General features: G+C 40.2%; 2 protein-coding genes across 11 annotated transcripts in view; one reads left to right on the forward strand and one right to left on the reverse strand.

The window, feature by feature from the left end:
• LOC117206521 (Down syndrome cell adhesion molecule-like protein Dscam2) overlaps positions 1-4893 on the forward strand; it is a 163537-nt gene extending 158644 nt beyond the window's left edge. For 2 of the 7 annotated variants that reach the window (XM_033445957.1, XM_033445954.1), the window contains 4 exons: positions 1847-2133; positions 3143-3395; positions 3510-3600; positions 4388-4805. In XM_033445957.1, coding sequence (XP_033301848.1) covers positions 1847-2133; positions 3143-3395; positions 3510-3600; positions 4388-4805 — 1049 coding nt within the window. Of the gene's footprint in view, positions 1-1846; positions 2134-3142; positions 3400-3509; positions 3601-4387 lie in introns of all 7 variants that reach the window. The other 5 variants (XM_033445956.1, XM_033445955.1, XM_033445953.1 and 2 more) reach the window with 5 other exon arrangements.
• A 1557-nt stretch (positions 4894-6450) lies between these two features.
• The window catches only part of LOC117206828 (tyrosine-protein phosphatase 99A-like), a 420696-nt gene continuing 412003 nt past the window's right edge, over positions 6451-15143 (reverse strand). For all 4 annotated transcript variants that reach the window (XM_033446516.1, XM_033446514.1, XM_033446517.1 and 1 more), the window contains exons 14-20: positions 14821-15112; positions 14519-14690; positions 14324-14448; positions 13962-14239; positions 13750-13885; positions 13099-13661; positions 6451-12823 (exon numbers count right to left, since the gene is read on the reverse strand). In XM_033446516.1, coding sequence (XP_033302407.1) covers positions 13194-13661; positions 13750-13885; positions 13962-14239; positions 14324-14448; positions 14519-14690; positions 14821-15112 — 1471 coding nt within the window. In that variant the 3' untranslated portion in view covers positions 6451-12823; positions 13099-13193. The remainder of the gene's footprint in view (positions 12824-13098; positions 13662-13749; positions 13886-13961; positions 14240-14323; positions 14449-14518; positions 14691-14820; positions 15113-15143) is intronic.

Raw genomic sequence — 15143 nt, forward strand, 5'->3', positions numbered from 1 at the left:
CGTGGGGGCACCTTTGAGGGATGGCGAGCCACGAGATATCGCCAGTTAACGGGCGAAAATTGATTCCTGATTTTCGTTTCCACCCTCTTTTCGCGTCTCAACGTTCCTCTTAATGGATCCAATCGGGTGCCGTGCATTTTTATTCGGCCAACCACTTACCACTGCAGTGTCAACATCACCGGGATTGATACGTTCGTCTGGAACGATTTGATTAATTAAATGCCTGACGAACGAGGCAGCCGTGCGCGGATCATGCAAGTATATCTGCCGTTATGGTGCTAAAGCGAAGCGATCGTTTCGTTGGCGCGCGTGGAATGTGCAAAAATTATCTATGCGTTTACAATGATTCGAAAGTGGCGCAAGATTCTATTCTAGACCGTTGGATCTTCTTTTTTCGAATCTACTGATCAGTTTGACTTATATCCGAGCGACTTATGTCTAATTACGGTCTTCTTTCTTGGTATTAGAACTGTATTACAGCCTCGTTTTCTCACCTTCTTCGAGATGTTGGAATAAAAGTCCCTATACAAAAGTTTTGCAAAAGTTTTTAGCCAGATAGATTTGTCGCTTTATATTCCAAGGACGATATGTACAAAATTTCTAATATTGGATACGAGGCTAGGACGAGTGAAAGAAAACGAATAAACGTATTATACAGTGGTATAATATTAATTAAAATTCCGTGACATATTGCTTTTGGAATATAAAGTGAAAAATCTATTTGTTGTAAGCATCTTATCGATATCTGGGATTTCTTTCCGAGTAACGTACGACTTAACTGCACTTTTGAGACAAATATAATTACAAGCTTAATCGACGAAGTCCTTTATTCGATGAAATTTTGGTAGTAGATTTTCAAAGCCGTCAAAGCCGTCCCCGTTGCGTTGAAATTCTCTCCGATAGCGTGGTAGAGCCACGTCAAGTCTTTGATACGTGGGCGGTTTGAAAGGTTTGTCGAAGTATCCTAAGACGCTGTGCTTTGGACATGTCATATCACCTATAACAGGTAAACACTATTGACAATTTGTCTTCTATTTTTGTTAGCCCGTTAATTACAAAAAACAACGTGTTCGACGTACTTCGTATAGATTTATTCTAACATTCGCATGTATGTATTAACACTTGAAATCTTTTATCAATAGCATTTACGCAATATATGTGTTAATTCACTTGTTGAGTTACTTCTTCGGACAACCTATCTATCAAAAAAATATCAAAGTTTTTATATAATTGCAATCTTACGTTCTCAATTCTGCAACTAAGCGGGCTTGTGAAAGGTGTAATTTTTGAATGTCTTCCTTTTGGATCAAATCGTACTCTCTTAATATTATTGGTTTTGGCATCATAATCATTTTTAGTATTTTTTATTATGGCTTAGTACACATTTCTTAGCACGATTTAATGATAATCGATCAAACTATCATCCACTGATCGTCAATTGAATTATTATACATTTATTATCAGCTAAATCATCATCTATTAATCGTCAACTGAACTATTACCCACTGCTTATCAATTAAGCCATCATCCATTAATCATCATAAACCTTCCCGTTCATTAATGACGAAAACTCTGAAACTTGACTGCTTTTTTCCCCAAATCGACAAAATATTTCACTCGATAAATTACTTGTACACCTACCTGGCATAGACACTTTCCTCATAAATAAATAAAATTAATTTATCGAACTAGCATTCCAATAATTGGTCTGTTCGCTTCAAGTTCATAATAAATCTTTCGTAACCGGTATACCTGCGGATATCTGTCTAATGTTTCGATCGGTCACGTCGCATGGCGTAAACTGATAATCACGAAGAAACGTGTTAATTAATCGCGATGATTGCAGAAGCGGAAAGATCTGGTCGAGCGAACGATCCGAATTCGCAAACGCAGGCTGCGCTGGAGAACAAGCATAACATGGAGCAGAGGGAACAATACTACGCGACCGTGAGGAAACCGGGCCAGCAGTCACCCTGTCGCGAGGTGAGCGCGCTGGAAAGAATACCCGAATATTCCGAAGACATTTATCCGTACGCCACCTTCAATCTGCCCGAGCAGGAAAACCTGTCGGCGAACCCGATGCGACAGGCGTTCTACTACGAACGTAGCGAAACGATGCTGCAAGGCAATCAGGTACGAGTACCGATCATAAATAACTGTCGACGAAATTCGATAAAGAAACGTTTCGAAGATGGCGAGAAGAGACCTTTTCAAACGGATGTACTTTCCGTGGCTCCTACACACGGAGTAATTTAATCGATCGAAAAGGCTGTATCCTTCTCTTCTGTGCGCGTGTCTCACATTCGTGCATACCTGGCGCGTTACGGGAAAGAAATGTCTCTTCATCGGGGAGGGTGGAACGATATATCCTCGTGTACGAGCGTGAGAGATCAGGTCGATGATATATTGCTTGTATACACGTAGGCGGATATCCCGAGAGATCAAAGTAGCCTGCACTCGATCTCGCGTATAAATGTAAGACGACTTCCATTTATGTATCGTGCCCGAGCTTACGTTAGATCTGGCGAGACTTTCCTTTCAAGTAAATGTGCTTGCCTCTGTGTGGTCGGAAAACTTGTTACTTACCTCGAACATCAATAGAGAATCTGGTTCTGCAAACTGGTGAAATAATCGTATACGTACACAACAGTGTCCGTTTAGCTGCGGTTGCTTCGATTTACATTTTCCCTGCAGCTAGCCAGCCAGGGTAAGGTAATCGAAAATTTTTCCTTCTGCTCTTCGCTCGTCTCTAAACAAGCTTTACGTGACAGTTTAAAAAATATTAAGGGCGAATGAGATACAAAAAAAAAAGATTATTTAATATACCTAGCCATGGAATTAGAACTACGTGCGCAAATTTCTCTGTTCTAACTACTACGCTATATCATAGATAGTAAATAGTTCTTGACTGTTCAAATTACTATTCGATACGCAGACGTTCGTGTATAGAGCAGCTAATTTATTACTGTTGAATATCACGAAGCCAAATCCATACAGTTGCTTTCATCGAAGAACAACCCCCATATCTTATGCTTATGCAGCCATTTCGTTTAATGGCATTGAACGTCATTGAGATGTTTGTATGTAGCTTCTAATGTTGAGGCTTATACCAAAGAACGTAGGTAACTTTTACACGTTGCAGTGCGACATGGAGCAGTATACAAAGGTACGAGGAAGGGCGCGGCGGAAGTCGAAATCGTTCAAGTCAGAATCGGAGGAGTACGATACACTAGGCTCGGACAGCGACACGGAGGTCGGTACCAGCAGTCGCACCGAGTCGTCGAATCACCTGGACGACTCCGGGCCGGCGTCGATAATGACGCGATCCCCGGGGCCGAATTCGATCGGGCAGAGGGAGCAGCGACTAGCCCTGGTCCCGAGGCCGGTTCATCATAGTAAGTTAGTATTCGATTTTCTGTGTCGACGCCGGCAACAGCCTTAAACAGCATCCAGGTCGCCACTAACGTCTCACGTTTCTCGCATCAACGTGTCTCGCGTGCACCTTCCAGATGTGCTGTACCACACGCACGAATCAAGTACATCAACCGAGCCGTCACCAATTTCTGAGAGGAAGACCTTCCCGAGGCTCGAGAAGCAAAGGTACGATAACCCGCAGAAATATTCCTATGGATTGTACTACGAGTCATTTTCGTTCGATTATCTGTCAAACTTTCTAAACGAATCTTTTTTATGAATTCTATTATCAGCGATATAATCTTCCTCTGGTTCATCCATTTCCTTTGAGTCTGTATACTATATACGGTAGAACTTTATTCATGGATACGATATCTTAGCGCCTCGTTAAGTGAACTTCTATTGAACGAATCTACTTGTAGAAACGTGAACTCGTATTATACAGACGAATGGAAAATTATAAGTAATGGACAGAATCAAGGAACTCCTACTATATGAGTTCTTTCACTATCGTTGAATTCAGATAAATAGAGTTCTAGCGTGTATTTATCATTATACTGTGGATGTTTATACAAATTTATATCTTTTTGAACACAGCCAGAGAGATGAAGTTGCTATAGAGAACTTATTTCACCCTTTAAATATTATAACGAATATTTTACCCTGAATATTTTACATATATTTGCATGTTTTTTCTATGTTTCCTAAAAATGTATAAGCATCTTTATTCATTATTATTCAGCTTTCCCAAAAGTACTTTTCCCTTTTTAATATACTGACTATGAAAAAAAAGCATAAAAGGAAAGAGTAAAAAATGAGTCTAATCGCTACCGATATAACTTCGATCTCTTTTAACGTAACATCATGATCGATGCTTAATCCACTCTAATCTCATTCTGGAAATTTGTTATCAAAAATGCCTACTGTTATAACACGTTCAATGTCGTATCATATGGAATTGTTAAATCTACAGGAATCAAGGAGCAACGCCCGATATGGGAATGGACGGTCGTGTACCGGGAATACTACGCCCTGTGATGAAGCTCTCGGAATCCGGGATGCATTCGTATTCGAGGGGAGCATCGCCGAGTCAACCGTCGAGGCCTGGATCTTGCGATCGGCTGGGGAAAGATCCGAGCCCGAGGAAGTCCGTAGAGTCGTTGTGCCTGCTGGAGGAGCCCGGATCGTCCAGAATGGCAAGGAAGGAAGAGGACTGGGGCAGCGAGTTGTCTACGTTGGAACTGAAGCCGCCGACAGGTTTCACGGACGCGCACGAGACCAGCGAAGCGGAGTGCGATATCGACATGAAACTGAAGCTCCACAGGAAGAGGACGGGTTTTCCTTCTAACTCGCTCTCGAAATCACCTAAAGACTTCACTATCACTGTCTAAGTGTGTTAATCAAATATTCGAAGAAAAAAAAAAATGAAGTAAAACTAAAATGAAACCGCAAAAGTTAATGAAACGAGTAAAAAAAAAACGATATATCGCATAAGAGACACAGTCACACGTACACGCATACAGACACAGACACGTAAAAATAATAAAGATGCCAAAGCATGATGAGTGTTAATTCAAAAAAGCAAAAATGTAAAAAAAATACGAAACGCAAAAAAGAAAATTTCCTCGCCGTTGAGATTGTCGGGATTCCCCAACGCTTCTCTGTGGATGGATGACTGTCTTTCCGTGTAACTACCGTCGACGATCCATTTACAATAAAGAGGTATTTTTGTAAGAAAAACCGGAAAAAAGCTAACCACCAGTGTAATTTCTTTCGTGAACCTTTACCAATGCAGCACCGAAAATACCAAAGAATGTAAATAAGAGTATTCTATTTTGTTTTCTATAGATTTCGAAGGAATTTATTGATTTCGGATTTAAATTCATCGACGATTGATGTGACACTTCGTTAAGTGCCGATCGAAGAGATAGATAGCTTCGAAGCGAATTCGAAATTCCCACCGATCGGTTGCCTTTCAGGCGAGAACAGTGATTCGTTAAAATGACAATTTGTGGCTATAGACGCGGTCATAAACAAAACGTCAATCAGCTTAATTACTAGCGCTTATCAGTTGCACGTCAGTCGTATTTCCACAGGACGGTAATTCGATTCTAGAATTTATCTGGAGACAAAATCGCTACGTTATCGTATGTGATAAACGATGTATTTCAACGTGTTTTATTGAATCCACATCGCTTTAATATCGATCGAAGCATATAAAAAATTAAAAATTTCTTGTTAATGAATTAGTTAGTAGATTCAATCATATCTTTGAGATAATTCCCTAATCCCTGTTGTTATAACGATATCAGTTACCGGAGAATACTTACCTTTACCGTCGTTTGATAAGTCTGAGAAAATGGTAAAACTCCTAAATTCCCACCGTCGATAACGATGAAGAGCTTCATGACCTTAAGCTTTATTCATCTCTCATGCATCGTTAATTTATTATTTCCATATCATGCAAACAATCCCGAATGCACAGTTTTTTTTTATTTTAGTTTGAATAAAACAATTTCCTATTTTCTATTATAGTAATTTTTTACTACTATGCGAATTTAATAAAACAAATTAGGTAGAAACAATATGGAAAGAGCAAAGAAAGGTCAATAATCAATAGCAAGACTGTCACTGTCACAGAAAAAGGAAGCCCTAAATCTAAAGAAAAATTTAACGATAATACCATCTACTTTGATCAACAAATGCAAAAGAAATCAATATGTGAGGAAAAGAAAATACTGGTCGTCGGTTATGGGCGCAGTGTGTGGCGCGATTTATAATTTTACGATCGATGCAATGAATGACTCACGTTTTTTTTTTTTTTTTCGATAGTAAGAAGTGTATATTACTACAACATACTTGTGGGATATCGATTGCAACAATGATCGCATCAGAGAAGGGGTGGAGAGCTGGAGCGGGGATTCGCTACTTTTCTACACGGCGGATACGTATACAACAAAGAAAAAACACACACTTATTAGCTGTGACAATAGTTTTTCGCATATCAGTATGTGTCGTGTAGTCGCATTTTTTCTTTTCGTTTTAACCAGGGTAGATTACAATAAAATTCGCATTCAGAAAACACGGAATACTATTTCATTCGAATCATGGTAGATCGCGTCGAACGCGGAGTGGAGCCTCGGTCGTTCGGTGTCCACCCCGTTTTCTCGTCTATAAAATTATCGTAAAATATGTATATGGCAGTCAAACAATGTTTCGTTTCGTTGATCATCTAAAAAAAGGGGCGTGGAATGTTTCTTAAAGTTTTTTCATTTTTTTTTTCTCGTTTTGCTCCGTTTGCTTCCTTCTTTTTTTTTTCTTCGTTTGTTTAAAAAATTCGCGTAAACGATTGGCAGACAGTCGTTGGCAATGTTTCGTTTTGCGCAAATGGAAGAAAGAAAACCGTGAGGTTCACACGAGCGAGGACAGCCGTCAAGAAAAATCTGAACGAGCATCAGTTCGACACTTAACATTGAGTATTACGCAGGTAACTGGTTAACATTTATCTCAGTGTGTATACATCCATGCTAGCTTAGTATTTAATTGGTCAAGATACTGTTACGGTGAAAGGACATACGTGTATCTTTTGCCTGTTTCCACTGTGCATTTCTTTCAACTTTTCGCTTTAGCGTAGCCGTGGTCGAGAACAATCGAAGCATCGTACGATCGTTTAAGGTAAACGGACATGTTACAATCTTGATCGTTCGAGTTATCAGCTGTTCTCCAATTTATATGTATATATCTTGTTCTTCGAGTTTTTCCAACTTCGCAAATTTTTGTACTATATCGAATTGAAACATCGCATGCTAATCGTAATGAAACTGCAGCGCGATTTCTCAGAAACTAGTACAACGCTAGCTGGCGAACGTGGAGAAAATTTTCTTCGATGTCGTTCCGTTGCGAATAACGATCAACTAGGAAGAAAAATCGTCGATTATAAAAAATGTATACGCGCGAATACTGTTCGCCAACGAGTTATCATCGCGGGAAGTTATTTGCACACTCAGTCAGTCAATTACACGATCGATTAGCTTTGATTACGTACGCAATATTGCTAGAATCCATGACGAACAGAAAATTAACCTTCGCATAAATCCGTCTTCTTAGCGCGTCTCCTTGCATTTCCGTTTTTCTGCCATGCAGTTCCATTACGACGTCGCCATGCTAGCGGAAGTAGCGTGCCATCCAAAATTTCAGGGTTCGAGGAATGAAAAAGGTCGGAGATGATGGGACCCATCGATTAGGCCAATTGCAAGTGTGAAACGCGAGTGAAAAGTCGTTCCGCCATTCTGATAGGTGGCAAAAGCTTCTCGGTGTATCATCATTATCCCATACTTTTTCTAGAGCGCTACGCATGTCATGTCCGATCATCGATTAGCTGAATGACAATTAATGCTTTGTTTATTTAGTGTACACGTGAAACATCATGGATACGTATATAAAGAGTTTCTCTTATCGTAGGCCTGTGCGAATACTTGCATTTAAATGTCGCGCGTCGATTGACTCGATGCTGCGGAAACTAACGCCGGAAAGGAAACGTATTAATAATCGTAATATACTATAATAATCGTAAAAAACACCGTTCTTGTCGGTCGCGGTCTTTTCTCATTTTTTTCTTTTTTTTTTTTTCTTTTTGTTGTTTTAATTCGTTTGTTTGTCGTGTTTGCAGTCTTACGGTGGCGTGACGTTGTACGTTCCCCGCGCGCGGATTCTCTAATTCGAATAATGTAACATCGTGGTCGACCTGAAATTTACCTCTAAACGCTAGAACCGATTTCTCCGATGATATTTTTGCCTCGCTAATTCTCTAATGACTTTTGGTCGACTGTACGATCAAGCGTTCGACTTTTCTTTACTCGTTGCCATTTATTAACGAACTATTCGCGGCGCGTTCCCGATTTTTCTTCGAAAATTTGGCTCGCTCGCGAACGTTTCGCAGATTTTCAAGCGACACCTCGAGGTTCGTGTAGGCCTTCGATACGCGTGTTTACACGCTCGTTTACATTATCGAACACTTATCTTCTATCGGGCTTTCGATGGCTGCGTCTGCAGTCCGTTCATCGCATCGTTCTAGAATCTTCGTCACGATTTTTCAAAACATATGTAACGGAAGCTCGTGTACAATAACATTTAGGAAAAAAAGATAGAAGCATCGAATCCTTTATTATTAATCAGAGGAATTAATTTTAATTATTGCTAACAACGTGAAAGGAGATAATTATAAAAAAAGGTGAAAGTAAAGACAGGATTAAGAAAAGACGAGGAGAACAGAAACGACAATTACCACGAACGCCGCACTGTTTTAGTCCGCACCGCGTCAACGCACCCCTTCCGAGCAAACGAACAGCCGTAAACGCAGCCACGCGTTCATTACAACTCGTCTCTTACGTGGAAAAAAACCCGAACGCATCGAGTACAGAGAAACAACGATGGGAACGACGTGAATAACGCGTTCTCCCGTGACAAAGTAAGAAAAGAAACGAAATGAACAAGAAAAACGTGTGCGTCGTCGATTACGATTGTGTTATGCTGACTAGAGTCTAAATTATTTTTCTATACACACCTATCTCGTTTATCCTCCGAATTAATTATGTATAATATTTATATATGTATAAACGATGCGACGACCGATCCTCCCAGGAATCGATCGATCCACATACATCCTTCGTTGCACATCTACTTACTTTCTCATGCACACTCGTACTCATACACACTCTTCCTCTCAGCTCATTTTTATATCATTCTTTTGTATCCGTATAGGTACATTCAGAATTTACGGTGCTTATCGTAAAATACAGTACAGATTCGTATTCGACGCCGTTCCGTGACGCAGGTACCGTGACATCACGCAAGCGAGGAAAATGTTCTGTTTCTTTTGATTTTTCCTCCGTGTTCCGCGTCGATAGGAGGGACTTGAAGTAACGGTGTCCACGCGAGCCGCCCATTACTCTATCACACGGCTCAATTCTCGAGAACACCCGCGAAAATTTCAATAAATTCTACGTACGCACACATGCATGCTAATCACGGTATCTCGCGTGGCGATTCGAAACGTGACGTTACAATGTGTAGCTTTTCACTTCTCATATCATAAATATCTGAATATAATATATTTATATTTGCATTTATATTTATATATATTTATATTTTATATATATATTTATATTTATATATACCTTTTTCTCTCTTTATGTATACGATGCGTTTTGTCGTGTGATTCATTTTCGCTCGTTTAAGCAAGTTAACAACAGTCAGTTCGTTCGGTGGTGTACTATTTTTATGCTAAAAGAGCTCGTCGTCAATTCTCCGTGCACTTTTAACAGCGGTATTATAGCGTGCATCCGTTGCTTTGTATACAGGTGTATATACTTTGTATGTATACGATGTGTATAGTTGGCGTCCAGACACGTCTTTGCACGAGTCAACAACAATCTCGCGTTCTAATTATCCCTAATTACAGCGGAACCGATATTACATTAATATATCGCATTATGGTACAGACATTTTTAGCTCTTTCTCGTTGTAGGGAGGGATTCGCTGGCCCAATCGGCCCAAAGGAATTATCTACTTTCGCGATGCCTTCCCTTCCTGTGCTCACGAGCAGGAAGGCACCGTTTTGTTTCTGTCCAGCTCGAGCGTTTTCTATCTTATCGGATGATACATAAGACTCAACTACCATTCGTTCTTTCTCTACGAAATGTATCAATCGATTTTTGTAATAAAATCTCTATCGAGATTCAAATAATTCAAGTCGCAATTATCAACGAGAAAGAATCGAATAGTCTTTGATCGGCATCCACGAACGCTGTGCTCGACGCTGGACGTCGGCTCGGTTTCTCTGATTCGTCAGAAGCCTTCCATTATAAGGCTCCAAGCGGTTACGCTCGCTTAGTTACTGAATCATCGACAACGTTCCTTTATCTGTCGAAACGATGCACATGAGACTCACGATCGTATCGATCGAAAAACGATGAACATATCTCTAGGATCAAATTCGTTTAACGAAAGTCTACATTCTTGTGAAACAGAGGGCAAGAAAGCCAAAGATAGGTCTACCAAAGGGTAGTCGAATGTCGCAACTGTCGTACATCGATTTATACGCTTCTGCATCTCTTTCGCCCTCCCTCCTTTCTCTTTTCTTGGCTTACTATGTTTCTTAGCTGATGTGTCCGAAAGTTAGCAAGAAATACAACCCGCTGATATTCTCATCGGCGCGAACTATATCTAAGCCTTAAGTTTTCTAATTTTCCTTCAGGATCCCTTAACGAACTGCTTCGAATCACGCTGATCAACGTTTGGATTTCGTTCTGATAAAGGTATGTCGAGTGTCGTCAAATATTAAAACGGTGATAAGAACGGTGATGATTTACACTGTAAAATGACCTTGGTTCCTCGTTCCATCGCGTCGATCAGCCCGAAGGAAGAAGCACGGTTTTACGTTTAAGTAGACTACATCGACATCCAGTTAAAAACCGATAACGAGTTTAAAAAGTCGTTCAGTCGTGAATTACGTTTACATACGTCTTATTAATACGGACACGGTTACATACATGCACATATACATATACAGATTTTTTTGAGATTTTTTCATGCTTTTTTTTTTGTTAAACTTTCACGTCGTCGATCGTTAATCGGCAGTAAAATGTAAAAACGAAGGACGATAGATCGTTCGTCAACGATTAGTCACAACGTATATAAGATGGTAAAAAACACGTATAGAAGATGGATCGAAGGTGTCACAGGCAGTTATTGTTTCCGTATCACGTAAATTATGCTGGCTTAGCAATACGCATATAAGTGTATATAAGAATTCTGGATGAGAGAACAGTCTTCCGGATGTTAGATCTCATAGAAAAATGACCGCATGGCAAAGGAACTTGTGGCTAGAATAAATTTTACAACAGCGTCGAATTCTATTTTTCTGTTTTTTTTTCTTTTTTCTTCTTTTCTTCTTTTTTATATCACAATGAAGAATCTCGCTGGATCACATGAATTTGGACAACGTTAGTCTAAAAGCTGCTCAATCTCCATTGATCCGGTATATACCGATCAAGGTCATCTCTGATATCACGATTGGAAATTAATCTCGTTAATTATCGAACGCTTCAGATTGTCGTCGTCGTAGCTTGTTCTTTGTCTTTCTGTCGCGTCTCGATGCTCGATTGGCCAGGTCGGAAATCACGCGGGACAACGAAATACCGCGATGAAGAAAAGTTCACGTAGACGTAGCACATTTTCCACGTTTTGCTTAATTCAAATCTTACACGTTAGGAATGGATTACGACATTAATTAATTAGATAGGATGATAAACAAGCTACATTTGTTCGCATTCTCTTACTCTCTCACATTCTCTCCTTCGCGTACAGACATGATACGTTCGCAAAAACAGGTTTCACGTTTGCTATCGGTTATCTATTTTCCACCGAGTTAATTTACAGCGATCGAGCTGCGATTGGTCACGGTTTGCTATCATTCTCGCGGATCATGATAAATCGTTAAATACTCGCGCCTGCGCAACTTTAATCGCGTTCCGTCCACATGATTTTCATCCGTTGATCCTTTCTTTTTTATTTAACGTATTTTGCCTTCCGCTGGACAACTCATTCCATCAACCTCGAGAAAGTCGAATAGACGCACGACGACGCGTTTACGAACAATGTTTGGATCTTCAATTCCTTGTGACATTGCATGTTCGCTGCAGCGAAAAGAGACGGAGGGATGCAAGCATATCGAATTCTATTGGCGCGATGTTCTTCTTTGATTATAAAGTAAGAAACGATAGTGGGTTCTATTTATAGATCGCAACGCGTGCACGACAGTGCGAATTCGATTGGTCAGTCTTCGGCTGAACGATAAAACCTTAGAAAGGGACTTAAAACGAAACGAGAGCGAATATAAACGATTCTTTGGTAAAGAAGTGATCGAATATGATCCAACTTATATAAAAGTGTTTACACGTACATCTAAATTTACGTGCGTGTGTATGTGTATGGTCGTAGGGTGAAGTGCGTGTACGCGTGATGAGTAATGTTATGTAAGTATGTTATGTGCACGATACGCGCGAAAATGTGTCTGTGTGGGTATATACAAAAAAAACGAGTAGTGTACACTTACACGATGAACAACATTAAACGAAGGTCCAGGGTGGCGTGCTTTAATAAGTGGTTTTTGGCACCCAGCAACACCAAAAACAGGACCCTCATTTTTCTTTTTTTCTATACCGCGTGTACGCGTACCCTCGTCATTCGACGTCCTCGAGAGTGTACACGTACACGCGCATAAGCTAACGCGATCAATTATTTACACTAAAGGTGCTTGAGAATCCTCTTCAGGCTGATCCTAGGATCGATTTGCCGTTCTTCCGTTTGTGCGAAGACGTGTCCAATTTGGAACTCCTTACGCTGTAGCCTATGTGATAGAAAAAGAAAGTTTATAAATAGTTTATAAATACTCTACAGTTAAAACTACATTCGCGTAGAGCTTGACCTACGAACATGATAGTCGACATGTATTTCTTTATAGTCGGAAAATACTGGTTGATGCATGGACGTTACGATTGTTCAAATCATAGAAGGATTGTATGCGTATCTACATTAGAATTATTGAAAAATATGAAATATTTATATATTTCTATGCTTGAGGGATAGAAGCATTCGAACGTTAAATACAGGGTGGCTACTCACAGAATCAGGATTACACTTCGGGCAGTGAGTAGCTCGATCGGTTACAGCGGTTCTGACCGGCTCGAGGAAACACTGCAACCGAAGATCGGCAGGCATCATTGAGGCAACATTTTGCAGCTCGACTCCATACCCTCTGGTCTCATACGCATGCTGCCATTCGTCACGTAACCGTTCGCGTCAACGATAACGGAGACACTGCCCGGGTGATTGTGATAGCTTACATTCCGATGGGTCATAACTATGTTTTTCTCGTGCTCGTTTCCCGTGTGGGCGAACATGCAGCTCTCGCTGCTTCTACTACTACACGGTTCCATCGAGTGATCCACTCGAATCGGAATAGAATAATCGGACATGGAATTCACTTCCACCGTCGCGTATTCTCTGATCATCGTTGGTTTAGGAGAATAATCCATCTGCATGTGTTGCATCGACGAGGTAGGTACATCGGTGGGATCTGTTATCGTGGACACGTGACCATTGGCCATCGAGTATAGATCCGGCTCGTCGTGAGTTTTTGATGACAGCATTGTCTCCAGGCATTGATATAACAGCGCGTAATCCTCCTATGAAGAGCAAAAAATGGTTTTAATATTGTAAATACTTTCTAAATGAAATTCGATAAAGGATAAAATTATAGGTTGCGAAGTATACCTTTGATCGGAAGACTCCGGGTCGTTTCATGTACAATAACTTCGCGAACATATAAATATCAGCACTATCCTCGAACTCTAGTTGCTTATTCAATGTGGTGAGCAGAATAAAGATTGCAGCCTCGACGCCACCGAACCTGGTGCCAATAACGATCAGCGTTATTTCTATATTCATCATGAGTTCATGAAATAATAATATTTGCAGAAAATTACCTATCCATTACGACAATAGGGCCGTTTTGGTAATCCCGATGTAAATCGTGAATCAAGGTTACAAGTGGTCTCGGATTGGTATTGTGTGGCCAGAAGCCAGGTTGGGAACGCGGTCCTTGGACGATTTTGGCACTCAATTCGTAATCGTCTTGCAGAGATCGGACCGCAACTTCGCGCAAGATCATTCCGCTCGCGGTTTCCTTGATTCCACAAAATCGTACGCGAAATGTCTCTGACTCTAAATCTTTTCCCTCGGTAGGCCAAAATTCGGGATATTCCTGTGAATTATTTAATTATTATTTACTGTTACTTAATCGTTCAACCTTAAAGATACGGAGTATTGAACAAAAAGCTCCATTTACTTCGTCGCATTCGGTTAGCATAACTACAGTTTGCGCATTGTAATCCCACATCATTTGCCAGAACTCCATGATTGTATTTTCCATTGGATGTTGGGTAATGATGAATTCACGATTGCGATGGAAGCCTGGAAACGAACAAATTGGCTTCGCGTTCAACATTATATCGAATTTGAATAATTTCGAACGATTATTTACCAGCAATCCATGTAGCGTTGATGTAGTCACTTCCATCGATTCCGGGCTTCGGCGTCAGATGAACGCGAGCTGTTTCGATTGAAATAACGTCTTGGTTACGATTCTTGTGAAGATTGCACGGTTTGATCGCGGAGACAAGATTGAATTCTTTCGGTTTCCATGAAGTCACCAGCTGAAAATATAATTGTAAAGATCGTATTAATATACATATAAGAGAACCTAGAATATAGTAATTATTCTATTCTACAACCTATAGTAATACTTATAGTACAAATTATAGTAATTATTCTATTCTACAGTACCTTGTACTGAGCTTCAAGGTTGTTCCATGCCTCGATATTGGAATTATTAGGATTCAGCATGTCTTGAACATATTCTAATAGATTGTTTGCCTCAATATTAGTTTCACCGCTTTCAATAGCTTCTTGCAAAGCATGATGAATGAACACGTATTGTTCCTCGGTTTGGACCAAGAAATTCCGCTGTGTGCGGATGTGTTTTAGGAATCCAAATACGTTCACTTCGTTCTTGCACTTGGCTTGTTTCAGCATAGCGTCAATTACAATATAGGTGCCTGTACGTCCAACGCCAGCGCTGTAATAAAAGCAATTTTAGTTCATGACTA

The sequence above is a fragment of the Bombus bifarius genome, unplaced genomic scaffold (assembly GCF_011952205.1).
Source record: "Bombus bifarius isolate JDL3187 unplaced genomic scaffold, Bbif_JDL3187 scf7180000008008, whole genome shotgun sequence".
Lineage (NCBI taxonomy): Eukaryota > Metazoa > Arthropoda > Insecta > Hymenoptera > Apidae > Bombus > Bombus bifarius.